Genomic DNA, 27977 nt, shown 5'->3' with positions numbered 1-27977 from the left:
GGTCAAGCCGAGAACATAGATACCAAGTTTACCTTATTTTGCCAAACTTCCTGTCCGCCATCTTGATTTTCATTCAAAACCTACTTTTTTTAACTCCTAGACCGTTTGTCAGATTTTCACCAAAATCTAATCGTATCATCTTCAGACGGTGCCGACTAAAAGTTATGGATTTCGTGTCGATAGACGGAACCGTTTTCGTATACCGCAGCAGCAAAGTTGAGGCATGATGCAAAAATGACTTTTCAGGCTTTATCTCTGCAATGCCGTGACATATTTGTCATTGCCACTTTACTCTGACCACATCACATCAGTTTTGTAACTGCGCCACCTATTGGTCGAAAGTGATAATCAATTAAATCATATTTTTAATTACTGTTTATGTGATTTTTCAGCCATTTTGCCTAAAATCCTCTTTAATGTCTTTAATTGCTCATTGTTGCAGTTGGTCTGACACTTTCAGCACTGTTGGCATGTCTTGTCGTCTTATTCTGCTTGGCCCTGATAATTGCTGCTTGCAGCTATATTTAACTTTGTAACTACATGTCAACTAACTCTCATTAGAGTAATAGTGGACTGTTAGTAGACTTAGGTTTGGGTTAGTAGATTAAGTTGACATTTACTTGCAAAAATACTTATAGTCAGTAGATTGTTTGTTGGGGGACCATCAAAATAAAGTGTTAGCCGATATTAAGCAGACAGTTTATTAATACTCTAATAACTGGTAGCTGACGTGTTGTTACAAAGTTACTTAAAGTAACTAAGTTTAAACTACATTCTTAAGTAGAATGTCTAACTGTAACTAAACTTGTCCCTCAAATCTGATTGGTTGATTGGAATGTTGTTCCAGTACAATAATATTAAAATATAAGCATGATTTCATACCTTTGTCTTGCAGATTGATGAGCTACACTGAGCAGTATCTTGACTATGACCCCTTTGTGGCAGTACCAGAGCCGTCTAACCCCTGGATCGGTGATGATGTCACTTTCTGGGAGCTAGAGGCAAGGTCTGAAAACCTAAATATCACATTGCTCTTTTTAGATTTCTCTCTTCTCTAGTCAGGTTTCATTAAATGATAGGAAGAGGATGCAGGAGGTCTTAATTGTTAATTGTCCGCCTTGTAACTTCTGCATTAAATTTATACATTTTTAGATTTTCATTTCTAAAGAAAAGAAAAGAAATCTCTTGTTTTTATGCTTCTTTTTGGTTTTATTTTGAAGTTCTTGTGTGACTGTAATTCTATGTTACTGTTCCCTACTCCATTGTTGCTCAAACTGGGGTCCATCCTAAAGTAACATAAAGGTCTGCTGACAATTCCTGAATTGTAGACAAAAATCTCACTGGAAAAAAAACATGGCAAGTGATAGAACTAAATGTGCAATGAAGATACACATATATTTTTCACAACTTGGTTTGAAAATATATAGGGAAACCTGTAGTTGAGAACACAGGACTGTGAAATTGAGGGTGCGGGGAGACTGATTTGATGACTTCATTCGCAGAGCGGGAGTCATGTTTCCATAGTAACACTGACTACCCTGATTGGTGGACCTCTCGTCAGGATTGTGACTAATGTAGTACCTTGTTCTGAATATCTCAAGTAGTTCAAGTCTGCCGAAGTCCTTATGTTGTTTTGAATTACATAAAACACTGCAGGTTCCTACTTCTCTGTTTGCCTGAGCCGTTTACACAGCACCTCAAAGATGCCCTGACAGAAATGAATAAATACATCCCACACACACACACGCTCATCCTAGAGTTTCATTTCTGGGTGTTCACAATGTGACTCTTGTCACTTAATTATGCAAAAAGAGGTTGACTAATTTACCTTATTAAGTTTATTAACAGATATTGAAATTAAGCTGAGCGTTCCTGTGGAGCTTTGCATATTGTTACTTATTCAAAGACTAATACACAAGATATTATTAGACGTGATTAAGTGATCTTGTGTTCACACACACAGTCTCTTTCTCTCTTTGCTTTCATCTTTGTCTTGTTAATATGACAAACAATGGTACATTGTGTTGTCAAAGCAGTAGCTGCTGTCAGTACATATCGCGAAGAACAATGCAAGTTAAATAAATAAAATACTGTCTTTCTCCCTCCGTCTGTCTGTCTGTCTGTCTCAGTAAGGACCCGAGTCAACAGCGAGTAAAGAAGTGGGGCTTCTCGTTGGACGAGGCTTTAAAGGACCCAGTGGGCCGTGAGCAGTTCCTTAAATTCTTGGAGTCCGAATTCAGCTCCGAGAACCTCCTGTGAGCCTTTCATCACCATATTCCTTTCATTTGCACTTCTGTGACATTTTCCCCTTTATACTCATCCCTCTCTTAACCTCCCACTCTACTGTTAATGACTTGCACAAAATGTAGCAGAACAGAACAAGCAAAAGGTCAGACCTCAACCGCAGAGCTGCGATGAGAAAGAGCGAGTAAATTCACTGATGGTACATGATCATTACCACATCCAAAGCCTGATCACTGATGCATTGTGATAAGCTAATGCAAACCACTGGCGTCGTGGGGCAAATGAGGCAGCGGTGGGCCCCAGGAGACGCCCAACCAGGACAGCGAGGCCCCGAAGGGAGCTGCAGAGATAATGCAGGTCACTGGAGCCGTAAAGTGACTAGGCTAGAGATAAAATGCTGCTTGTCTCCATGCATCTCTCATCCTTCTTTTTTTTCTCGCATCTCCACGTATCCCCCAGCTAGGCTTCTAATAGCCTCTGTGGGGGCTTTCTTATGTTTGCCAGTCTGTGAGGAGAGTGAAAGTGATGTGTCCTCTTGACTGCCTGACTCTCCCCTGGGCCCATTAGGCCCTAAACCACTTCTACACTGCAGAGATCAATAGAGCCACAGAGCAAGTGTGATATGAGAAGTAGGAGTTGCTTCTGTCTCTCTCCGTCATGGCAAGCTATGAGTGTGCTAAGTGTGTACTGACTTAAATAATTAACCTGGTGTTTGTTACTAAAGAGTTTGGGAATGCAATTGCCATCGGCGTTATAAAAAGGGTCCAAAAGTAACACTTGCCAAGTGCTGATTGGGAGTAAAAATTGGCTTTATGGAGTGAACATGGCCGTGGAACAGCAACGTAGCGCATGATTAGTTCACTTGTTTACCATAAAATGGCTAAAGGCTTTTTCTTCTGCATAACTTAACACGTAAATATGCAATATTCCTTGAGGTATTGAAATCGCTTTGGAAAGTTTTTCACTTTTGAATTCGCGATCACATGTACTCTGTGAGCAGCGGTACTGACCGCACATTTTTCAAGATGAGAAATTTGTCAATGGCGCTCGGGAACTGTTCCGCACCAAATCCTCCGACATTGACAGTCATCTCATCTCTCCTTACTCTCGTCACATAATGAAATCTGACTCTTGCTGCACTGTCCCGAGACTCTGCAGATCATCAGGGCAGATATTTTCAGTTTCTAACTGTAGCGTCCGTCATTCAGCTGTACAATAAAACTACATATGTTCAAATTCATTTGATTTGTACCATCCTCCCATATACTCTATATACAGCTGACAATTATTGTTGTTTTCTCTTTAGGTTCTGGTTGGCTGTGCAAGATCTGAAGAGCCGCCCCCTGCAGGAAGTGCCAGCTCGTGCTCAGGAGATCTGGCAAGAGTTTCTTGCTGAAGGAGCTCCCAATGCCATCAATCTGGACTCGCACAGCTACGAGCGCACCAGTCAGAATCTAAAAGACGCGGGCCGCTACAGCTTTGAAGATGCCCAGGTGAGTAAGCTGTCACAGGAAGCTGGGCTCGGCCACTGATGGCTTCAGTCCCTTTTCACTATTCCCACACCCTTTCTACACGATCCCACTGTATGAACTAAATGAGAAGACATCATGACATATCTAACAATTGTACATTATTATTATTTTTTATTATGTTCAATAACCAATGTGTGAACGCACAGCATTTCTACAGATGACTGAGGGCTTTTAGGTCTTTTGATGGACGGAGGGAGTATTAAAGCTGCACTTAGGGACAAGTTGTGCCCAAGGCAGAATCTTTTTCATTCTTTGAATTGATGAGGAGGAACTTAAAGGCTTTGGGCCATTCGGGGAGATTGATGTTTAGTAATGCTGATAGATCATCTGTTCCTTGTCCTTGTCCTCATGGCTTTGTTCAAGAGAGTTTGCCTCATGTCTGTCTCCTTCATTTATCTACATTTACACGGTTGACGACAGAGACAGAACAACAGGCATTTGAATGCTTATTCCAGAAACTGCCACCAAATACAAGCTTACTGCTTTCAGAAAATTCAAAGCAGAATAATTGAAGAATGTTAAAGAATTCATGAAATTACTGCTCAGAGTCTCTCAAGATACTTGCTAGGAGTCTGTCAAGGGGATTACGCTTAACTGTGAAAATAAAGTGTGAGGGAAAAAAAAGTTTTGAAGTAGCAAAGTCTCGCTACTACTGCTGCAAGATATGGCTTATCAGATATAGATTGATACTTCCTTTGGGAGAACCTACAGATTTATTTCTATTTGCATATGTGAAGTATAAGAAGCAGGATCATGAGGATAGGAAGCTGTTTTTTTTAGAAGATTCTTGGCTCATTCTCATTACTTTGCAATGAGGCACTTTTCTTTCGCCTTCCCGTCAGCCTCCAATGTTTTTCTCTTTCAGGACCACATCTACAAGCTGATGAAGAGTGACAGCTACCCACGTTTCCTGCGCTCCAACGCTTACCAGGACCTCCTGCTGGCCAGAAAGAAGGTTAGTCTCAATCTCAAATGTCTCTCGTGGCAGTTTCTGCCGTGTATAATGAATCTGGATCAATTTGTTTGCATATTTTTACTTTTTCACATACCCTTAGCAAAAATATCCATAGAAAAACTGTCATTTTCAGCTAGCATATTTTCCATTAAGTTTACAGACGTTTCCTTTAATACAAAAACCTAATACAGTGCGTAATAAAAAACAAAACAAATTTTCTTAAAAATTCGTTTAAATTAAGACTATTTTTATTGACTTTTTTCTTTTGCTTCTTGGACGTTGGCGATACATACTAATTGTTAGCCAAAATATATAATTGTTTTTTGTTGTTGTTTTTTGATCCGACCATACAAAATGAGATTTCGAAAAGTAAAATCTCATTTCTGTTGTTGTTGTTTTTGGTGTTCCAGCAGAAATTCCTTCCTAGTCAGTTCTTGACTTCAGGGACAGTATTTCAGCCCTTAGTTTCATTTTGACTAAAAACAAAAGCTCTGAATGAAAAGATTTCAAACGAGTGTTCAATTTGCACTTATTAAAACATACTAAGCCAACTTATCTTCTAATGGCCAACTTAAGCCGGGGACACACTTTAACGACAGTAAGGCCGATTATGAATGTAATTTGACACGACTGATCATGCCCAAACGCGGCGAGTCAGAGACAGTTGCGTTCAGTCAGTGGAAACAGTCTGTAAGTGTGTTCAGTCCAGTCTTAGAATGTTTCAGCTAGTCGTTAAGTGTGTCCCCGGCATTACTCTAGTGCCAACTTGTAATGGCTAAACATGGGTTCCGTTGTGCAGTTTAATTTTGTCTTGTCCCCAGTGTGATTATTTCCGATTAACATTAATTGTCCTGGATGTTTTTGCACTAACACATGTTAACCTGGTGCTGTGCACTGTATCTTCCCCTGTTCCCCTTCATTAACCTGGGCTCCACAGCCTGAGACTGAGCAAGGCCGCCGCACATCCCTGGAGAAATTCACTCGCACTGTGGTGAGTGGCTCCTGTTGTCTAGAAATAAGTCTGCCTTAACAATCCTTATTTAACTTTACCTCAAAGTTCTGGAAGGTGGTCAGATGTGATCACAAGAAAATGGGATATTTTCTGAGAAACATGTAACGGGTTCAATAGGATTTTATTTTATGTCACTGGACAGATTTTATTTTAATTGCTTATTTCACTGGACAGTGAAGTTAATTCGATATAGATATAGTATATATTTAGATATAAATCTGCATATTTTAACATAAATTGTTTTGTTTTTAACTTTTTTTAAATTTTATTTAATTTCACCCACCCGTCTTTGATAATAATGTAAACAAATAAATACATTGTGTATGTGTGTTTGTGTGTGTGTATGTGTGTGTGTGCGTGCGTGTTATAAATACATTTTTTAATTACGTAATTTTAAAATCGGAACATCTATCATTTATGTACCCCTATCTTTGATTATAAAGTAAATACATTACATAGAACAGTACATGCAATTTATGAATTTATACATTGTTATAAAGTAAAAATGTATGTGTCGTTATTGTATAAATGATATGCCACTATATTTGGAATTTGCTGATGAATTATAACATTCATATGCAAGAGCAAAATATGTTTTTAACTGACTCTTTAAAAGAGTTTTGACATTTAATAATAATGTAACTGTGTTTCAGGGCAAGTCTCTGACAAGTAAACGCCTGACAGGCCTCATGCAGTCCTCCTGACGAGTCCTGGCTCTTCAGAAGTCCAGACCCCTCCAGAGAAACTGCAGTTTTTTGGGGTGGAAGCGTCGTGGCCACGGCGGGCCATGTGTACGGACCACCCTCTCTCCGCAACCCACCTGAACACCGCACAGCTACCGACTCTAGATGGCAGCATGCAATAAGTCCAAGAAAATCTCCAGACGGCAACAGCGTTGTCTGCGTCTATTAAATCAGCGACTGCACAGACTGCATACATGAATGTCAGATTTCCCAGTACCATCTAGAGAACCATTATACGTTTATATGATACCTATAACCAAACTGCAGAAAGGACAGGACTGTCTCGCTGGATATCCATTTAAAAACGTTCATTGTCAGATTTGAAAACAAGGTGTGCAGTAATCAGTCCGGTACGTCAACGATTAAATCCGATGAAGCGAGGATGTGTCTCAAATCTTCAGAGCATTCCAAAGGCGTGAAGAACGTGTCAAGGGCTTTCGGTGACTGTGGTTAAGGTTTGCACAGAACTTTTCTTTGTGTTGAACAGTCACTGAATACGAAGAATGAATGTGGAAGCGAAGGGGATCGGAAAAGCACATTGTTATTACTCCTGCCATTTTGAAGAGACTAGAATCATTTATTCTGTGTCTACTGGATGTGTTATACTCGCCTATTAGCACATGATACTTCTAACTGAGATGAGAACGATGTAGAGTGATACGTTTTAGACTCAGTTTTATTGAGGAATAAAGAAATACTGAGCTGGATGATAAAAGTGTTAGTATTGTAGGATGATTCAGAGCACAGAATATTGCTTTTGCACAAGTGAGGAACACTGGATGCCAGAGATGCTTGGTCAGTAGGTTTCCTGAACAGCTTTAATAACAAAAAACAACATCAAATTATTTAGGAGCATCTATTGAGGCACATTCCACCACATAAAAATGTAGAAATATGGCATACTAAGTCAATTTTAGATTGAAATGTATGGGATAAAATTTACAAATTTAGATAAAAAGACAGAAATGACTTAAGTTATACACAAAAGATGACAAAAAGTCTAGAAATTATTATTATTAAAGTCTAAAAATAAATTATGACTCATAATTTCGACTTTTTATCCCATAATTATGAAATTGGGCTTTCATAAGCATCTGATATTACTGTATGTTTGAAACCAACACATTGGTTCTTGTCAGCTATGTTTGTCTTTGCTTTAATGTGAGGTATTGTAGATTCAATGTAAGCACTTCATGTCGCTTAGTGTCGGTGTAGTGATTAGTCTGATGATGATGATGATGATGATGATGATTTGCTCTGAGCACAATTATCCGGGGATCACAGCTCTTCACTCTTAACATATCAACAGTAGACAGTTTTTGTGGGATTGCCATCTATTAGAAAAGTATTTTTGCAGGACATCGAGCAGCCAACCAATCTGCACACATTGTTCCCTGAAGCAGCGTCACTGCCAGAGACACATAGACTTGAATGACATCAATTCTCTCATTTGCCCAAAAGTTTCAAAACGGTCAAATGGCAGAACAGAAATGTGTTCGGTTAACATTTCCTCTACACATTTTCAGGTAGTTGATTTGACTCATAACTGTACATTAGGTTTAAATGGAATGTATAGACTTTGCAGCAATCCTGAATATGGAAGATTATGTGTAGAATACTTAACGTGGAATATAACTTAGAGGCACAAGTGCCATATTCAGCACAAACCTATGCATGGAATATTTCTAAAGACTTTTATTGCCTTTAGGTTGTTTTGTTTTTTCATTGAAAAAAAGACGAGGATGCAATAGGTCAAGATAATGGAAAGGAGGAACTGAAGTCCTGAGACCTTCAATAAACCTTCATTTGGAGAGCTCAAGAATGCTTTTTCATTTTTCTCTGCTCGCATCATTTTGTCATGTATTTTTAGTTCAAACTGTGCGTGATGGTCTATTAAACATCTATTAAATGTTTGTTGTGACATATATGGTTGATTCCATGAGCTAAATTTAACTTAAATAATGTCAGTAAAGCTGTTGGGGAAGGATTTTATGACACCGAAACGAAATATCAGCACATGGATAGAGGAGGTAAGGCGGTGTCTCTCAGCTCCTCTGTTCATGTGTATGTGCTGCTCTCTAGTGGTAAACATGAGCGGTACAACCAATTTCGTTTAAAAAATAATAATAATGAAATCAGCAGAGCCTTGGATTTAATTATCTTTTTATTACATTTTACATTATAACAAGGATAAGAAGAAGAAAAGGGCATAAGAAATAATAAAAAACTAAGTACAAAACGATTCTCGTGACTGGAAAGGATTAAAAAGTATTCAACATTTGTGTTTGTATTACAGGCGATTATATACAAGAAATGTCATTGTAACAGTCCATGACGCAAATTAATTGGAATGATTATCGTGCTTATAACTCGAAACTGATTTTTTCTACTCTTAGACTAGAAGAAATCCGTTCGTATTGAACTACTCTCTACACTTCTGTTGAAGCTGCTACTTAAAGGAGAACTCCGGTCAATTTTAACATTGAGCTCATTTTTTTGTACATTTGGAGTGCTGTCAGTACAGAGAACAACGACAAAAATCGGTGTTGCCTACACCGTGTTATCCTCTTTTTAAAATTTTCACCCTGTTGACTTCAATGGGGCAAGTTTTAAACCTGCTTTTAGCCTCTTAACATCCTTGATGTGTCATTACAAGTGCACAGGTCATGTGAGTGATTCCTTCGGAGTGAACGCGGGTGAATCTGACTGCAGTAGATGTGAAAGATATTAATAAAAATGATGTTTATTCAGCCAGCGCACATACCTGTATTTACATCCTGTTTTCGGTCGAAGTCCACAGTAATCGATTGTCGAGTTCACGCGCATAGGTTTAGTACCTATGATCACGCGCGTTAACTCGACAATCGACTACTACCCAGACAGCAGACGACTCCGAGCCGGATCCGTCTCTAAACCGGCAAATCCGCGTTACAGTCACGTCCGTTTCACTGCTGTAATACGGATCCAGCCCGGGCCCTAGTTTTAGTGCGCGGGAACAACAGTCGCGAAACAGATTCGGGCCACATCCGTGATACGAGCGCGCGATTTTTCTTTCTGCAGCAGAGCGAAGGAGGCAGCCAGATCGGTAACTCGGTATCCTACCTCCAAAACTTCACCAAGGTAAGTTCCATAGTGTGCTCAAACTGCTATTAATGAATTAATTTCTTGATTATGTTGTGTATTCGTTAACTTAAAATGTTTTTTTTTGCTCCTTTGATCGGTTTTGAATAGTATTAACGTTAGCTGACTCTAATGTTATCAAAGGGAGAGCATGCTAACACGAAGATGGTCCAGAAGACTGTAATTAACGAATATATAATTGACGAATTTAACTGCTTCTATTTATTATTATGAACCATTATAAATGTCTATTTTTTTTAATGTGCTGCGTGGTTATGTCATTGATAGCTTGCGTTAACGTTACGTTATGTCAACCCTTAAGCTAACTTAGCTAAGGTCTCCCGCAGACCCTCATTTTAAAAGAGATTTTATATTAACGTTACCTGCCAAAAGTTTAAAAACGTTTTTGAAATACCGGTAAGTATAGTCTGCTCTCCAAGACTGCATTTAATTACAACTGCAGTGACTGTGCAGTCCGTCATTTTTTTTTCGTAACATTTTTTTGTGTTTTTGTGTTCAAAATGTACAAAATGTGCATAATGAGCGAATACATCATGAATCCATTTTCCAAATCGTGTTTTTCTCTTTCCCTGAATATCTATGTTACACCTGTAATAAGTGTTTATATTGGGACTATTTTAGACTGGTTCGTGTCTCAGGACCTGCGTGTCTAGTCCATCATAGAGAGAAGTAGCTCCGGCTACAATGTTCTTCCGCAAAATGCATGCAGTTCTTTTTATTAACCACTAGAGGACTGCAGCTTTAAAGGGTTAGTTCACCCAAAAATGAAAGTTCTGTCAGTAATTACTCACCCTCATGTTGTTCTAACCGCGTAAGACCTTCGTTCATCTTCGGAACACAAATTAAAATATTTTTGATGAAATCTGAGTGCTGGGTCACTTCCATAGGCTGCTAGGTGGCCCAAACTTGCTGGCCCAGGAAAGTTATTGAAGAGATCGTTAATATAGTCCAAGTGACTACAGTGGCTCAATCTTATATATATATATATATACACATACACATATCTACATAGATACAGACACATTGTGTATCTCCCCATCCAGAATGTATACTACATGTTTTAAAGACAATAACAGTTTAATTACTTTTCTGTTTGCCACAATTACTCTTTTTAGAAACAATGAAAAGAAGGGAACCACCTTTAACAAGCTCTGGAGTCAGACGGAGGGCTCGTATTTCCCTTGAGAAACGACTTCATGACATTGCAGAAGACTGTCTATTAGAATCAGAACCAACTCAAACTCACACAGATTCCATCACAAATGATACACAAAGCAGTAATGACTCTAGACTCCCTCACACAGATGACCATTTAGATTCTGTTTGCACAGATGACATTGGAGAAGTGACAGAGAGACAACATGTTTCAGAGCCTGACTCTGAATCAGAATCTGAGTTTGCAGATGAGCCAGTCAGCCTTGTTGAAAGTTTAGCCAATTGGTCTGTACAGTTTGGTGTTTCTTTAGTAGCCCTCACAGCCCTTCTTAGTTTGTTGAGATTGTACCACCCAGAACTGCCCAAGGATGCTCGAACCATCCTTAAAACAAAAACTGAATACAAAATCCAGCAGAAATGTGGTGGTTTGTATTACTATAGAGGAATCCTGACAGCTATGCATAACACCATAAGCCAACTAATTGGAAAGATTGCAGATGGCTTTACTTTTAGATTGCAGATAAATATTGATGGCTTGCCCTTATTTAAGAGCTCTAATTTACAGTTATGGCCCATTTTAGGACTTTTCTTGGGTTTCAAACTGAAAGAACCAGTTGTCATTGGGCTTTTTAGTGGTACAAAAAAACCAAATGCCCCTGATGAATTTTTGAGAGACTTTACCGATGAGTTAAAGCAGCTGCATGAAGGCTTCTTTTTTAGAGGAAAAAAGGTTTTCATTGAACTGGATTCTGTTATATGTGATACCCCTGCTAGATCTTTTGTAAAAAACACAAAAGCTCACAATGGATACCATGGTTGTGATAAGTGTCGCCAGCCAGGTGTTTATGTTAACAACAGAATGACATACCCCAGAAATGACTTTGTGTTACGGACTGATTTATCATTTTCAGACAGAGTTGACGAGGAGCATCATCATCATGGACCACATGGATTTTCTGGTCTAGATGTGGGCATGGTGACTAGATTCCCTTTAGATTACATGCATCTTGTGTGTTTAGGTGTCACACGGAGATTGTTAAATATTTGGCTCAGGGGTCCTTTGAAGTTTCGCTTGTCCTCCAGTCTTGTTGATCAGATTTCTCAAAGTCTAATTCAGATGCGTGCATACATACCAGTTGAGTTTGCAAGGAAGCCGAGGTCTCTGAGAGAGCTAGACCGTTGGAAAGCTACTGAACTAAGACAATTTCTGTTGTATACTGGCTCTGTTGCTCTGGCACCATATTTAGATTGTGATGTATATAATAACTTTATGTTATTGTATACTGGTATTTGCATCCTTGTCAGTCCTCAGCTGTGTTCTTTGTTTAACAATTATGCAAACACGCTACTTACAACATTTGTAAATCATTTTGGGGAGCTTTATGGAAAAGATGCCTTAGTGTATAATGTTCATGGCTTGGTCCATCTGTCAGCTGATGCCCAACTGCATGGTTCTTTAGACTCTATCTCAGCTTTTCCATATGAAAATTACCTCCATAAACTGAAAAGGTTTGTGAGAAAGCCAGAATTTCCTCTTGCACAGGTAATAAGAAGGTTATCAGAGGTTGAAGACATCAAGACTGTCGAGCTGCCCTGTAAAGCTTTAAGAATGCAACATTATGTTGGACCTGTTCCTGACGGCCTTCAAGCTACAGCACAGTACAGGCAGCTGCAGACTGAACAGTGGTCAATGAAAGTTTCCACCGGCGATAATGTTTTTGCTGTAGACAAAGACATTTGTGTTATCTATAACATTGTTCAGTCTGTCGATGGCATATATATAGTGTTTAAAGTTTTAACACAGATGGAAAATTTCTACAACTATCCAATGAGCTCGGATTTTCTCAGAGTATTCATTGTTTCTCAGCCTACAGGACCGTTTAGGGTAGCCAAAATATCCCAGATCTCTCACAAGTGTGTGCTCCTTCCTTACAAAGATAAATTTGTTGTCATGCCCTTCTTGCACAGCCAAAGTTATAGTGCACAGATGGATTAGTTCTAGGACATAGCAACATTGTGACGGCCCAGATCCGGCCCACATCTGGCACATATGGAATGATGATGTTAACAGGCATATTAAGGCTGAGATGAGAACAGATTTTGTGGCTCAGATAAAGTCCAGGTCTGGTTTATTTATTTTCTCTTGGCTGACATGTGGCATTGCTATGGCCTGCTTGTCATCCAGATCTGGCAAACAGGAGTGGACCACCCAAGGGTCGTCATTCAACACCACATGTGGACTAGATCATCATTCCTTGTGGGCCGGATCTGGGCAGTCACAATGTTGCTATGTGGGTAGGTGGGGCTGTAAAAGGTGAGGGTTAAAGAGCAGAGTAGTAGGAGACAAAACAAAATTTATGCTGACTAAAGACTGACTTAACACTCAGAATTGACGAAAAGCTGACGAAGAGCTGCTGTACTCCACAAAGGTTTTCTGGAAACCTTTGGATTTTGACAATGTAGGGTTTTTGGATGAATCCTAAAGGCAACAGTTTTGAGATTTGGTGAGTGTGATATTCGTGCTTTTTTTTTCTATATTAGATTTTTTTGGTGCATACTACTGTGGATGAGAAGAGTTTTACCTTGTGATGCATATTAGATCTAGCAGACCAATCACAGCGCTTGCGTCCGCGTAGAGTTGACACGTTGTTACATTTTTGGAGAGGTGCATGTCAGGGTATGCGCGCTACACACAGCCTACGACGTAGCTACGGCGTGAGTTCGACGCTAACTGTTAATCTAGTAATATGGATTCATAAAAAAATGCTAATATATTTATTGAAGGAAATTGTCAAAAGAAGTGTTGTCTTATGGACAATCTTTTCAAATATGTAATTTCTTTTTTTAGATGTTTCTTCTCATCGAATTTATGGAAACAAAGACAGTCAACATCATATCTGAGTCATGGTTCAAGGATGGTGTCACTTGGTGGCCAAATTATAGAAGTGACGAACGTGTAAATAGAGCCATCCAAAAATGTGAAGAGCCAGGAGCAGACTGGAAAAAGTTTGATGTCCGAGTCCTTTCCAGATCTGGTAAGGATCTGCTTTAGAAACAAAATTATGTTATGAAATACACCAACTTTGTAAACCAACTTAACAGATTTTTTTTCTTTTTTCTTTTTTGTTAATCCTGATCAGGTGATTACCTTAAAGCAAGAGACAAACTGAGGGCCTCACTAACCTGTAATACCTCAGAGTTACAAACAGATGAAGAAGAGGAAGAAGTCATTAGGAAAAGAAAAATTAAGCCAAGGTTTCATATTCCGAGACTGACACATGCATAATTTAGAAATATATTTGTTAATAATAGAGTAGTGTTGTTATAAGTACAGACTTTTGATACCAAGTCGATATTGAAATTTTAAAGAATCTGATCAACAACCCTCAAAATGCTAGGGAAAGACTGTTATCGTCACATTTTTTTATTTTCAGTACCGACTTGGTACCAAAGTCGGAACTTGTTTTGACAACAGTACTATAGAGCTCACATATTAGGTTGTGCAAACATATTTTTTGCTATGGTGTAATTAGCTTTAATTATCAAAGAAAGCAATGTATTCTTTGTAGAGTGAATATTGTTTCTTACAGTACTACAGAGCTCAGGTGAAACAAAGATTCGTAGTACAGACTTAGTAGGCTAATTTAATATTTAGTGTGCCTAGTTGAGTATACACAGTTATTAAAGTTTTCAATAAATTTGTTGATGTTTGTAACCATGCCCAAAATAATCAATATGGTCTGTTGTAATTTGTTTGTTAGGCAAATCTTTGGTGATACCGATTCCGACAGTGAGCCAGAGGCTGCAAAGAGGAGATACCACAATCTTTCAACTTGTCTACTGCCACTTATTCCTCCACCTACTCCTGACATACCATCAAGTGAATCTTCTTCTTCCACTGGTATATTCCTGTATTTCCGTTGAATCATTTTGTAACCAATGTTTCTGTTAATATCTAGCTGTTTAGTTGTCACATTAAAGGTGCCCTTGCATGGATTATTTTATTATTTTAGAATGTTCCTGGGGTGCCCTTATAATGTTAGTAGGTTTTTTAGATCAAAATTTGTTATAATTTAGAAATAAAAGGCATTATTCCTAGCCTGATTTTAGCCTCTGATTTAAACACTCTGTTTGAAGGGGCGTGTCTGCTGTGAGACTTCAGTGTAAACGCCCACTGCTGTGATTGGCTGCTGTGAGACTTCAGTGTAAACGCCCACTGCTGTGATTGGCTGCTGTGAGACTTCAGTGTAAACGCCCACTGCTGTAATTGGCTGCTGTGAGACTTCAGTGTAAACGCCCACTGCTGTGATTGGCTGCTGTGAGACTTCAGTGTAAACGCCCACTGCTGTGAGACTTCAGTGTAAACGCCCACTGCTGTGATTGGCTGCTGTGAGACTTCAGTGTAAACGCCCACTGCTCTGATTGGCTGCTGTGAGACTTCAGTGGAAACGCCCACTGCTGTGATTGACTGCTGTGAGACTTCAGTGGAAACGCCCACTGCTGTGATTAGGCTTGTTCGACTTGAACCGGTGCTGCACAGACCGATCGGTGAATGACATCAAAGTACCGCGAGAGCGAATAGAAAGTAGATGGCTCCTATATGCTTTTGAATTGCTCTCGCGGTACTTTGATGTCATAAACCGATCGGTCTGTGCAGCGCCGGTTCAAGTCGAACAAGCCTATAGACTGCTGTGAGACTTCAGTGTAAACGCCCACTGCTGTGATTGGCTGCTGTGAGACTTCAGTGTAAACGCCCACTGCTGTGATTGGCTGCTGTGAGACTTCAGTGTAAACGCCCACTGCTGTGATTGACTGCTGTGAGACTTCAGTGTAAACGCCCACTGCTGTGATTGACTGCTGTGAGACTTCAGTGTAAACGCCCACTGCTGTGATTGGCTGCTGTGAGACTTCAGTGTAAACGCCCACTGCTGTGATTGGCTGCTGTGAGACTTCAGTGTAAACGCCCACTGCTGTGATTGACTGCTGTGAGACTTCAGTGTAAACGCCCACTGCTGTGATTGGCTGCTGTGAGACTTCAGTGTAAACACCCACTGCTGTGATTGGCTGCTGTGAGACTTCAGTGTAAACGCCCACTGCTGTGATTGGCTGCTGTGAGACTTCAGTGTAAGCCTGTTGATCACGTGAATGAAGATCTTATCATTGCAACGCAGTTTCTGCACTCTCACTAATGATTTCACCAACGCAAACATGAGGTAAGTACAGTAAGAGCTTCGTTGTGCAGTGTAACAGCGTCATTGATTTCAACAGGTTTTAGGTGTTCATACTTGAAGGATTTATTAGTATGATACTGAATGCTTAAAAAAAACGAATTACTGTCATTTCCATGTTTCACAGCAGCAGCACCACCACCCTTTAATACAGCTGCAATGCCTTCCAGTCCTCTGCGCCACTGCTCTGTTGGATATGACCCAGATCTGATGCATCCTGAAGATGGATATTATACAGGTAAACTTTTTTTGCTTGCAAGCTTTGCTCATCAAAATGATAACTTATGGGCAAAAACAATGAGTTAATCTTGCCTCTCCCTGGTCTCAGTGCCTCCAGTTGCTATGCCTACCTCTCAACTGCCATCACGCTCTATGGGCCACATCTCTGCCACGCCTCAAACGTCAAACGAGCATTCCTTCAGGCCCACGTTTAGACTGGGGAAGACGGGCACTGGACCTATTCCTTGCTCTGGTAAAATCCTTTAAATTTAAAACATTCTGTGAGTATGATTTTTCCAATTATATAGATTAAGAAAACTTTTTGGTCTTTAAATGCTTCCTTAACTCTTTTTTGTAGCTGCTCAGCTGCACATTCTAACATTGTTAGAAAATGTTAAGGAACAGCAAACGCAGCTTGCCTTTGCTGTCAATAATCTTGCTGCACGACTGGGGACAGAAACTCCTGTGGCTGAAATGCCTCACGGTATTAGTGTTCCACTGGCCACTATGCCTGAAGTTGAGCAGTTGGAGGAGTGGCTGAAAGATTCAAAAAACGCACGGGCTAAACAAAACATGGTGTGTTTATTTTTATTATCTAAAGCAGGGGTGTCAAACTCAGTTCCTGGAGGGCCACAGCCCTGCAGAGTTTAGCTTCAACCCTAATTAAACACACCTGATCAGCTAATCAAGTCCTTCAGGCTTATTTTAACTGCAGGTGTGTGTGTGTGTTGAAGCAGGGTTGGAACAAAACTCTGTAGGGCTGTGGCCCTCCAGGAACTGAGTTTGACACCTGTGATCTAAAGTGTCACGATTTGGTGTTTAATTTTGTTTCAATAAACTGCATTTGGGTTCTAAGTGCTTGCCTCCAGTGGACCCTAATTACATAAAGCTACTTCACGATTGCTGTGCAAATTTACTCTGTGCCTATAATAGTATTCACTGCTCTCATCTATATTTTCAGATCATTAATCAAAACAGAAAATAGAATTACACAGTTTTATATCATGTATTTTTGTCTTTTCAGATATCTGCTCTGGGTGCTGTGGGAGGACAAAACGTCAAAAACATCACATGGAACATACTGCACAGGCTGTTCTCAGACTCCGTAGCTAAACAAATAAACTGGAAAGGAGTCAATGGGAAGAAGTCTTTTAAAGAAATGCACACAAGAAGTTTGTTGATCAGTAAGTATGATATAATACCTTTAAGTAATAATAATAATAATAATAATAATTCATTACATTTATATAGCACTTTTCTAGGCACTCAAAGCGCTCTACATAGAATGGGGAATCTCCTCAAACACCATCAATGTGCAGCATCCACTTGGATGTGACGGCAGCCATATTGCGCCAGAACGCCCACCACACACCAGCTTACTGGTGGAGAGGAGACAGTGATGAAGCCAATCAGTATATGAGGATGATTAGGAGGTCATGTTGGACAAAGACCAAGGGGCAGATTTGGGATTTTTAATGACCACAGAGAGTCAAGACCTCGATTTAATGTCTCATCTGAAGGACGGTGCTCTTTGACAGTATAGTGTCCCAATCACTATACTGGGGCGTTAGGACCCACACAGATCACAGGGTGAGCGCCCCCTGCTGGCCTCAGTAACACCACTTCCAGCAGCAACCTGGTTGTCTCAGGAGGTCTCCCATCCAGGTACTAACCAGACTCAGCTCTGCTTAGCTTCAGTGGGCAAACAGTCTCGGGCTACAGGGTGATATGGCTGTAGTAAACCATTTCCACAAATAATATTTATGGCTAAGATATAACTATTTCTTAAATTTATTTATTACTTTAATTTCTTACTTTAGTAATTCAGTTCCATCAAACTACTTTTGTGATATCTGATTCTGATCAATTTAAGGGGATAGTTCACCCAATTTTTTTTAAACTCACTCTCAGTCCATTCAAGATGTAGGTGTCTTTTTTGTTCTTCTTCAGCTGACCAGTAAAGATGTTTAGCTGAAACCATAGTCCTCTGTGATTCTTATAATGGAAGTCAATGCTATCATCACTTTGAGAGTCATAAAAACATACTGTAGGCCTATACCAGCAAAACAGTAAAACCTCAATGTATTGTCAGGTGCCACAGGTATTGAGTTTATTTTGCAGGTGTATGTTTCCCTTTAAATTAATATTTAAATCATTGAAATACCTGTTTATCCCTTAAATGATCTACATTACTGAAGAACTATCAATTTGGAGCTTATTAGTCTGGGGAAGTTGGAGATGTTTATTGCACTTTTTTGTTTTGTTCTCAACAGGAGCTGTAAGGAGTAACCAGTCCTCTACCGCTGCAGCAGACACTGATATTGATTCTTATGCCATCCGTTGGTTCAATCTTGCCTCTGACCGTGGCGGCGGCCGGAAAGACCGTGCAAGAGCCAAAGAGGCATTAACTGAGGTAAATTTAAGATAGAAGCAGCATGGGGGGGGGTTCACATTTTACAAGCCATCAGGGTGGTTCCCCAAGAACTAATGGAAAGATTTCTCAGTCTAATTCAGATGCGTGCAGAACGTTAATCTATAATCCCTTAGGAACGTTTTCCTGGTTGCATTTGCATGAGAAATCTGACTGCTGAGGGGCTCAACATGTCTCTGATTGGCCATTGTGTCCACGGCTCAAAATATATAATGTCTGTGATTGGCTACAATGATCAACGTTTCAAAAACATGTCTTCATCCAGGACTTACACAGCGTTTCAAATCTGGCGTCTATCAGCGGATCCATCTATCGGTGATAAGCGGTCGGTGAAAACAACATGTTTTTGAAACATTGATCATTGTAGCCAATCACAGCCATTATATACTGTATGTTGAGCACATGGTACCAATGGCCAATCAGAGACATGTTGAGCCCCTCAGGAGTCCGATTTCTCATTTAATGGTAATTACATCTACTGTTTTCGTTAAAGTCCCTGAAAAGGCAATTCTATAAAAAATTTATAAACACATCATAAATGCTAGAAATGCATTGCTAAAACATATTACAAAGACTGAGAGCTGTGAAGTACTGAATTGTGGAGTTAGACCGTTAAACAGTTTTTCACCATTGCTGTGATCTGGATTTTTTGGGCGGGGCTAAAACGGGGGCTCGATTATGCACTGAAGCCACCGAGCTCTTGGACACGCCCCTACTTGATGACGCACTAGAGTCCCTGAGCCTATCGCAGCTCAGTCGCGAGTTACTATCAGCCTACAGTTTACTAGCTACTATGCCCACGGCTCTGGCTATGCCTTCGTCACATAAATGCATATAACCTGAATGCGATCACTTCCAAAACAGATCGGTGTCCTTATTTAAATGTCCAAAAAATTATCATATCAAGAAGAGGTGGATTAATCTTGTGAAGAGCTAACGTTACCTTGATGGAGAGCTGATGATCACCACCAACACCCGCCTCTGTAGAGATCAGGAGTTAGTCAACGTAGTTAGCAACGATGGTTTTGGGAAACGCACCCCAGTTTATAAACTTTCGTCGGAGACAACAGGAATTCAATGATAATCCATTGTTACTGGTGGTGAATGGGGCCGAACCGACTATCTCCCGCCTCGGCCTTCATCCTCCCTTCGCGCCGACAACTGGTGCCATCATTGGCAGCGCGTGCCCGCGAGACTGCGCGAGTCATATTTCCCGCGAGTGGGCGTGGTTTCAGCGCAGCCAGCGGACACGCCCCCAGCGTTTGAGAGCTGAGAATACGGCTCATTCTTTCGAGATTTTGATAGTTTATTTTATTTACTTGGCGGCTTTTTTAATCATTCAAATTGGGCTGGGTGGCTAATAACACATATTTTTGTGGTATGACAAACTTATACTTAATTTTGACTTTACAGGGACTTTAAAGACTAGTTTACAAATAAAAAAACAGCAGTGTCATAATATTATATTATTAGCCCAAATACAGACAATACAACTCAACTTAAAATAGGTCCATTTATAGTCAATCAATAGTCTGTCTCTGAACTCTGCTTTAATAGATCTCAACAAAACTAATGGCTTTTTTCTTTGTCTTTTGTTTGCAGATGCCTCATGGGAATTAAACGGCAGTTCTGAAGGGGTTTGTAGTTCCATGGCTTTCCTACCCGTTCTGTTTGGTTCTTGTTGTATGATGAACATTTTTGCATTTTGTTTATTCAAATAAATGGAAGATGGATCAAAATAAAAGCCCTTGAATGTCAAATTTGTTTATTTCCGAATGCATGATTATTGTGAAATAGTGGGCAGCTGTGAATTAGTGCTAACACAGGTGGTATTTTAGTGTAAAGTGTAAAATTTCATGTAAACTTCTAAAGCCTACTTTCAACTTTTTGTTGCCTAAGCATTTTATGTTAAAACCTAACAGAAAACATATCAGTGGTATAAGACTATAAGATATTAGATCATGTGAGAAGATTCTTGAAATTCTAGATATGTATACCTCTTATACTTTTTAGAGAGAGAGCGAGTGTGTGTGTACAGTCTACAAAATGAGCTGGCCCTTGAATATTCTAATTTACTCTGTCCAAATTTTTTTGAATGCATGATTATTGTAAAGTTGTGGATATTAGTTAGTGCTAACTAGTTTATCAAGTGATATTTTAGTGTACAAAAGTGTTCAATACATTAATTGTCTTTACATCTAAATCAGTACTTTCAAGCATTTCATGTTAAAATCTAACAGAAAAAATATCAGTGGCATAAGACCATAAGATATTATATAATGTATATAAGAAGATTCTTGAAAATTCTAGATATGTATATTACTAGAGTGTGTGTGTACGGTCTACAAAATGAGCTGGCCCTGATCCGGCCCTTATCCGGCGTGGATCTGGAACAGATTCAAAACAGAGCTGGACCAGATCTGGCCCACATCTGGGCCAAATCGCCATAAAGGAATCCGGAGCTGGCCCAGTTCTGGTCCGGATGAGGAAAAAACGGATCCGTGCCGGTATTGGCCCGTTGTGCCAAAAGACACCGGCCCGGGTCCGTTGCGCGGATCTGGCCCAGAACTTACGAAGTGTCTGGGCCAGATCTGGGCCAGATGATTTTTGCTATCTGGGTATGGACTTCGACCGAAAACAGGATGTAAATACAGGTATGTGCGCTGGCTGAATAAACATAATTTTTTATATATTTCTTTGACATCGTTGTTCTCTGTACTGACAGCACTCCAAATGTACAAAAAAATTAGCTCAATGTTAAAATTGACCGGAGTTCTCCTTCAACTATATCGTCTTTTTTTAAAGGGATAGTTCACCCAAAAATTAAAATTCTGTCATTTACTCTCCCTCAAGTTGTTCCAAACCTGTACGAATTATTTTCTTCTGCTGAACAGTTGATAGGTAATATAAACTTCCATAGTAGGCTATGGAAAATAAAAATACTATGGAAGTCAATGGGGTCCATCAACTGTTTGGTTACTGACATTCTTCAAAATATCTTCTTTTGTGTTCAGCAGAAGAAAGAAATTCATACAGGTTTGGAACAACTTGAGGGAGAGTAAATGATGACAATTAAAAAAAATTTAAAAAGTGGGTGACCTATCCCTTTAACCCCATTTTAACCACAGGCAATGAAATTTATAACACTTTTACTTTAGAAAGGAAGACATAATTATTTTATCAAGGCGCTTGTGTTTGCCCAATTGATAGCCCATCTTTGCAAATATCCAAAAAAGAACATTAATCCAGGATTTACATTTGTACAGTGAGAAATCTCGAAACCTGAATACAGTGCAAAACATGAGAAAAGATAACCCGGGAATTAGAATGGGTTAACAATTTTAAGTGTGAAAAGTCATACTGCATCAGCTGTCAGTTCTTTTTCTTCAGTCATTTTTTTTATTCTAAACAAAAATTATATTCCAAAGGCTTTCCTATGGTTAGAAAAAGAGACTCTAAACATCATCAAAACTATGATTTTGGAACCTTTAAGACATTGCTCACTCCTTTTTACCATGTTAATGCCAATATCTCATTGGCAAAGAATCATCTGCCAAAAAACGAATGTAAATGTAATGTAGATGACCTTTGAAATAGACAAAAATGCATAGCTAAAATATTCAACAGATCGCCGGATCTGGAGAGTGTTGATGAATTGGCTCTGAAAATAGAGCCTCTAATGTATTATACAGGTGAAGGAGCTGGGAATGACATGAGAGAATGTCCAGATGGAAATAGAAATGCTAATATATCATGAGCAAAGAAATACAAAATGGAGTGAACAGATGTTTCACTCAGAGAGGTATGAAGGGCTCCAAACAGGCGGATGGAACAATAGAAGGTTCTACGACACAAAACGAAAATGTTCCTGGAGCATAACCAGATATGTCAGACACAGAATAACATAAAGATTTGAACAGTCAATGTGTTCACATTTAATAGTTAGAAAATAGAACTTAAAGGGGGAAAAAGCAGGCTTGAAAAGACAATACAACGCATGGCAGTATGGTCATTGCACAAAGAAAAGCATTAGGTGTATTTGAATATGATGGCTATAAGAACAAATAAAAAACACATTATTTTCCAGTCCTGATAATAGTAAAAACTATATACCACACAAAACTATTGCTTTGATACATTGATTTTTTTTTTTGTTGCCATTTAGATCCCAGTAAGAAAGATGAGCTTCTAATCACATTTATCCTCATTATTTCTTTCTTTGTGCAAGCCAAAAATGTCTTTGCAAAAAATATATAAATATATATATCCTGTGAGCTTACATCATGCACACATTAAAAACCAAATTAACAAATCAAATGAAAAGGGGTCTGCTTTATACCACTGGTGTGTGTCTCTGGGTAATGTTGCTTTTTATTCCTCACAGATTTACAGTACAAACAGCTTGTCACCATGATATTACCTTTAAAATCTGCTATTTCTTAAAACTGGTTTTGTCAATCGTAATTTCAAAGAAATAATGCCTTAGAATCACAGCTCAGGAGATTTTTGTGTGTACAAGAGGTTCATTATCACTTCATTCAATCGCAATATAGTTCTAATACTGGTTTTGCTATTTAACTAAGTACTTTTCATATAAATATGAGTTGTATATCTAGGCGAGCAGACAATCTGGACCCAATCCTGCCTTTGGATTCGCTATGTTTGTGACCTGTCGATTGCCTAGACTTGATTGAGGGAAATGTTTGTAACACGGAGGTAGAGGAAATCTCCACTTCACACAACAGGAGGAAAACTCCAGAGGAAAACATGACAAACATCCATCCTGAGTCTGCTGTGCGTGTCTGTGTGGGACCTCAATGCTTACGGCTCTCCGAAAGCAGATGCCTTATCCTTCAGCAGATCAAGACACAGATGACAACTCCAACTTCCTGTGGATGCAGATAGACAAATGGAAAGGGCTTGATCAACCAATGATCGAGCAGTTCTCTGAAATAGCTCAGAGGTACATCTCATGAAGCTTCGTTTGGCAAGCATATATAGACGGAGCACGACAAATTCTGACGATAAAAGAACAACAAGGAAACAAACAGGGTCAACAGCCAGGAAGAAGAAGAGGATTAAGGATGCATGGTGGAAGGGTAGGGAGGAAAAACAGTGGAAGAGGTAGAAGAGGCCAAGATTGTAGAAATGTTTGTGATGAAATAAGGGCCACTATTGGGGAGCATGTTCTCAGTCATGACCTTAAGGCAGAGGCGGGTCGGAAGGTCAGGTGCAGCCGAATGTTGGGAGAACAACCGTGTCCTCAATCATTCAAATGTTTGTAGACAGAACAGGTGTGTAATCAGACAGTGTTCACTATACTGTAATACTGTATACTTACTGTAATGCTAGATTACAGTAGTCCACTTGTATTTTACATTATACAGTAAATATACTTTATAGAGACATAATGTAACACAAATACACACACACGTACATATATACAGTGTGTGTGTTTGGTGTATATATATTTACCATGAAACCTGCCCAATCTCTTGCAATCAATATCCCACACAGAGACAGCGCAATGTGTAAATTTGTACTGTTGAAATGTATATATGCCATACAGATAAAGTGCAGTCTTGTGAATTTTCAGTCATTGTCATCAAAATCGTATCCGCAGTTTACATCTAAGAATTCGGACTATATTGACAACATCTTGTTTGTGAACAATGACACAAGGACTTGTCATTCTGATGGCACTGATATGTTTATTGACATAAATACTTTTGAGAGATGAACTAAGGATTTTGAGCAAGTCACAGGCTTTTGCAGGTGTGTGGTGCTGTTTGTACGAATTGTTTTGAGAAACGCACTTACTGGTTTGCATATCTTAAAGGAACACGCCGACTTTTTGGGACTTTAGCTTATTCACCGTATCCCCCAGAGTTAGATAAGTCCAAACATACCCTTTTCATCTCCGTGCGTGCCGTAACTCTGTCTGACGCACCCACCGCTAGCCTAGCTTAGCACAAAGACTGGAGGTAAATGGCTCCAGCTAGCATACTGCTCCCAATAAGTGACAAAATAATAAAATATAGTCACAGCGTGTACAAATAACCAGGTCACATGAGACACAGCCATCTTCTAACCATATATTTTCAGAAGGCGAAGCACTGCTACTTCTGCGGAGTGATTTGCTCGCAGCACCTGAGAAGCCCCGTGGTGAGGAGCAGAGAGTTCGCTCAGGGTTGGAGCAAATCACTCCGCCCAAGTAGCAGTGCTTTGCCTTCTGAGAATATAGTTCCCAGTGTGTATACGGTTAGAAGATGGCTGTCTCATGTGACCTTGTTATTTGTACACGCTGTGACTATCAGAAAATGTTGGCGTGATTTTGTCACTTATTGGGAGCAGTATGCTAGCTGGAGCCATTTACCTCCAGTCTTTGTGCTAAGCTAGGCTAGCGGTGGGTGCGTCAGACAGAGTTACGGCACGCACGGAGATGAGAAGGGTATGTATGGACTTATCTAACTCTGGGGGATACGGTGAATAAGCTAAAGTCCCAAAATGTTGGCGTGTTCCTTTAAGAATGATTCAAGAAATGTCCCAAAGGGACTGAGAAAAACTGTCATATACTGTATTTGCATGTTATTATAGGCCAGAAGTAAAATGTAACAATCCAGCACAACACTAGGGGTGTCGCAATATACCGGTATTGACGATAATCGTGATATTCAAAGCATGAAATATCGACATCGTGTTCATTTAGAGCAATACAATATACCGGTATTGGCGATATTGGCGTTTTCTAGACGCAGCGCTCGTCCGCGCCCGCGCAGCTAAAGTGAAACACTCTGTCCACACCCGAAAAAAGTAAGCTGAGCTCGCCAGTATTAACAACAGAGTTCTTCGGCTTCAAAGAAAACAGCACCTTAGAGGTGGTCGCACACCGGACGAGAAGCGCAGCGCCACGTCTTTAAAATTCGAACACATTCTGTATGAGTGTACACACACCGGACGAGAAGCACAGCGCGGTTCTATTCGGCGTCTGTCCGCGGCGCCCAGCAACGGCTCAGGACCTTGTTCAAAATCCTGCCGCGACAGAGCGCGGAAAAAAGTGTTCAGATCACAGACTCAGCAACTATTGTATTTAATTGTACAGTATAATCATAACATAGTACAGACATTATCTCAATTCCATAATGTCCTTAAACATAATGATATTGCTGGCTGGCCATAAACTGAGAAAGTGCGTGTCCGGTGTGCAATACCTGGAGTTGTCATAGACGCGACGAGGCTATTATTTTACTAGTCATCATGGAATGGGAAACGTGACATTAACTGTTAACAGGGGGTTTCTGTGTTCATATATTTAATAAAGGGTGATTATTAAAATTAAGAACCCCGTTTTCTTTACTCATCTTATTTTTGTATTTGTATTTGCACTTGATTTTTTTTAATTCAAATCTGCTATCTGCATGACTTTATTGGTGCCAGTGCAACAACAGGTTTAAGAGCTTTTCAGTTCTTCAGGAAACCTTCAGACAGTGTTTGGCTTCAGTTTGAAACCAGATAAACTTCAAATGCTTGTCTTCCTTCACAAAAATTTGCCATAGATTGAGTACCCCCCCCCCCCCCCCCCCCCCATAGATTCTATAGATATCGCGATATATCGATATCGTGAATTCATTTGGCCACAATAACCGTGGTGTGAAAAATCTAACATCGTGACAGCCCTACACAACACTATGGCAAATTTTAGAATTGGAACTATGCAAATGTGAAGTGATCTTACCCTCAGGTGGCTGTGTCATTGGAGGCTTGAGGCAGTACATGTGGTATCCCCGATCACAGTCATCGCAGAACAGAAGCTGATCCTACAAGAGGACGGCATCACCAAGCTGTTAGCTCTCTCTCTCACACACACACACACTCAACCATATGAGGAGGCTGGCATATAATAAAAATATTAGTAAAGTGGTCTGTCAGTAATTTCAAATGTACAAGTAAAGAGTGCTTTGGGAATCTTGTTTGAGATGTTGGAAATAATATAAAAACTATTTCTTTATGCTCACACACTATTTTATATGTCCTCCATTAGGACTGAAACACTCACGTCGTTCTCTGAGGTGCCACACAGACTGCAGGATTTACACTCGATGCACTGCCACTGGTATGTTCGCACAGCCTGCATCATGTTGTCTGTGAACTGCAGACATGAAGGATGGCCTGGTGAAAGAGAAAGATGAGAGAATAATCTGACGGAAAGAAGTGTAGCTAAACTCAGACATTAACAACTATTAGATCATTTTCAGATGTACTAACAATTTATTACAGAAAAACACAACTCCACATAAAATGTCATAAGACTAATCATTAAATAGTTTATTAATGTCATTTATGTACTTTAAGATGGATGGATGGATGGACGGACAGACATAGATATAAATGGATGGATATACAGATAGATAGATAGATAGATAGATGAACGGATAAGACACATTTATTACACGCGATTTGTATGAATGAACGAACAACAGTTTCCTATAGCAGCTCCACCTTCTGTTCTGCCCTTCATACAGAGAGAGGGTGAGCACAGGTTTGGAAAATGCCAGATGGTTCTGTAATCTCTCATGTCTGCCTCTCTCTCTCTCTCTCTCTCTCTCTTTGTCTGTCTGTCTGTCTTTCTTTCTTTTAGGGAGGTGTCATTTCCTCGGCCTGCTCATTTCCTCAGTGAGACTGTGAGAACAGCAGGCTCCTCTTGCTTGGATGCTCAGTAAAGCATGTGCAGTTTTTCCAGTTTGGAAAGCATGCGGGGTCTTGGCTTGAAGTGGGACGTTATGTGAAGCTCTTTCCCTACGAGCGTCGCTACAGTACCTCGTTCCTCTTCGTGGATCTGTCCCTGGTATGCAGAACTGTGTGGAGTACATTATGCCGACATGCATCTTTTGCCTTGATTTATTCCCTGTAAGTGTATGGAAACATGCCTGATGTTGATTCATCAGTACATCATTATGTGCATCAAAATTCAGATATGAAAAATTCTATCTATAAAAATTGTTTATGTCTAATATTTAGATAGAGTGCTCTAAGTTGCATTGAAACTATAAACTACAATGACCTTAAATAATTTGGTCACAAGCAACACTCAAAAATGTGTGAATGTCTGTGCAATGCAAGAAAGTGGAATTTATTTTAAAGAAATATGGCACATATTTTTCAAACAAAACATTTCACAAAAATAAGTTTGCTAGGTTTCAATGTATAAAACAATATACCATTCGAAATAAAGGCAATTTTGTGACACTTTTGTTTGTAAGACATTAGTGAAACATCAATTTGAACTTGATGGGAACTGACTTCATGCATCCACTTAA

At 39.6% G+C, this 27977-nt stretch overlaps 3 protein-coding genes and 1 long non-coding RNA gene across 10 annotated transcripts in view; 3 read left to right on the top strand and 1 right to left on the bottom strand.

Annotated features, from left to right (window-relative positions):
• Positions 1 to 8303, top strand: part of rgs6 (regulator of G protein signaling 6) — a 71123-nt gene extending 62820 nt beyond the window's left edge. For 2 of the 3 annotated variants that reach the window (XM_084433164.1, XM_084433165.1), the window contains exons 13-18: positions 896 to 1006; positions 2130 to 2255; positions 3551 to 3737; positions 4642 to 4731; positions 5669 to 5722; positions 6397 to 8303. In XM_084433164.1, coding sequence (XP_084289290.1) covers positions 896 to 1006; positions 2130 to 2255; positions 3551 to 3737; positions 4642 to 4731; positions 5669 to 5722; positions 6397 to 6447 — 619 coding nt within the window. In that variant the 3' untranslated portion in view covers positions 6448 to 8303. The remainder of the gene's footprint in view (positions 1 to 895; positions 1007 to 2129; positions 2256 to 3550; positions 3738 to 4641; positions 4732 to 5668; positions 5723 to 6396) is intronic. The other variant, XM_084433166.1, reaches the window with a different exon arrangement.
• Positions 8304 to 9372: 1069 nt separating this feature from the next.
• LOC311304462 lies at positions 9373 to 15181 on the top strand. The gene is made up of 5 exons (XR_014629929.1): positions 9373 to 9606; positions 13631 to 13817; positions 13923 to 14037; positions 14544 to 14683; positions 14920 to 15181. It is a non-coding gene; the product is annotated as an uncharacterized lncRNA (long non-coding RNA).
• A 797-nt stretch (positions 15182 to 15978) lies between these two features.
• Positions 15979 to 20401, top strand: LOC311305610 (uncharacterized protein). 4 transcript variants are annotated; one of them, XR_014630036.1, is made up of 8 exons: positions 15979 to 15995; positions 16138 to 16248; positions 16339 to 16482; positions 16588 to 16805; positions 17254 to 17413; positions 17481 to 17894; positions 18503 to 18642; positions 20263 to 20396. XR_014630036.1 is itself a non-coding variant. In XM_084433415.1 (6 exons), exons 1-6 carry the CDS (start codon positions 16170 to 16172, stop codon positions 20278 to 20280), a joined length of 759 nt encoding a protein of 252 aa, XP_084289541.1. In that variant the 5' UTR covers positions 16144 to 16169; the 3' UTR covers positions 20281 to 20401. The 4 variants fall into 4 exon arrangements, 1 of the variants encoding a protein (XP_084289541.1); XR_014630037.1 differs by having other exon boundaries at positions 15990 to 16248; XR_014630038.1 differs by having other exon boundaries at positions 15990 to 16248; positions 17492 to 17894; positions 20263 to 20395.
• A 2160-nt stretch (positions 20402 to 22561) lies between these two features.
• Positions 22562 to 27977, bottom strand: part of dpf3 (double PHD fingers 3) — a 38199-nt gene continuing 32783 nt past the window's right edge. Inside the window, exons 9-11 of one of the 2 annotated variants that reach the window (XM_084432073.1) lie at positions 26717 to 26829; positions 26396 to 26477; positions 22562 to 23549 (exon numbers count right to left, since the gene is read on the bottom strand). In XM_084432073.1, the coding sequence (XP_084288199.1) occupies positions 23482 to 23549; positions 26396 to 26477; positions 26717 to 26829 (263 nt within the window). In that variant the 3' untranslated portion in view covers positions 22562 to 23481. The remainder of the gene's footprint in view (positions 23550 to 26395; positions 26478 to 26716; positions 26830 to 27977) is intronic. The other variant, XM_084432076.1, reaches the window with a different exon arrangement.

This window comes from Rutilus rutilus, assembly GCF_951802725.1.
Source record: "Rutilus rutilus genome assembly, chromosome: 15".
NCBI classification, from domain to species: domain Eukaryota; kingdom Metazoa; phylum Chordata; class Actinopteri; order Cypriniformes; family Leuciscidae; genus Rutilus; species Rutilus rutilus.
The sequence above is the reverse complement of the archived record's forward strand: the minus strand, read 5'-3'. Positions and strand labels throughout refer to the sequence as shown.

Excerpts from the sequence above, each read along its gene's own strand:
- LOC311305610 (XM_084433415.1), top strand. The coding sequence starts at position 16,170 with ATGCCTTCCAGTCCTCTGCGCCACTGCTCTGTTGGATATGACCCAGAT. Across the intron at positions 16,483-16,587 it reads TGGACCTATTCCTTGCTCTG|CTGCTCAGCTGCACATTCTA; the intron begins GTAAAATCCTTT and ends TCTTTTTTGTAG. Across the intron at positions 16,806-17,253 it reads CACGGGCTAAACAAAACATG|ATATCTGCTCTGGGTGCTGT; the intron begins GTGTGTTTATTT and ends TTGTCTTTTCAG.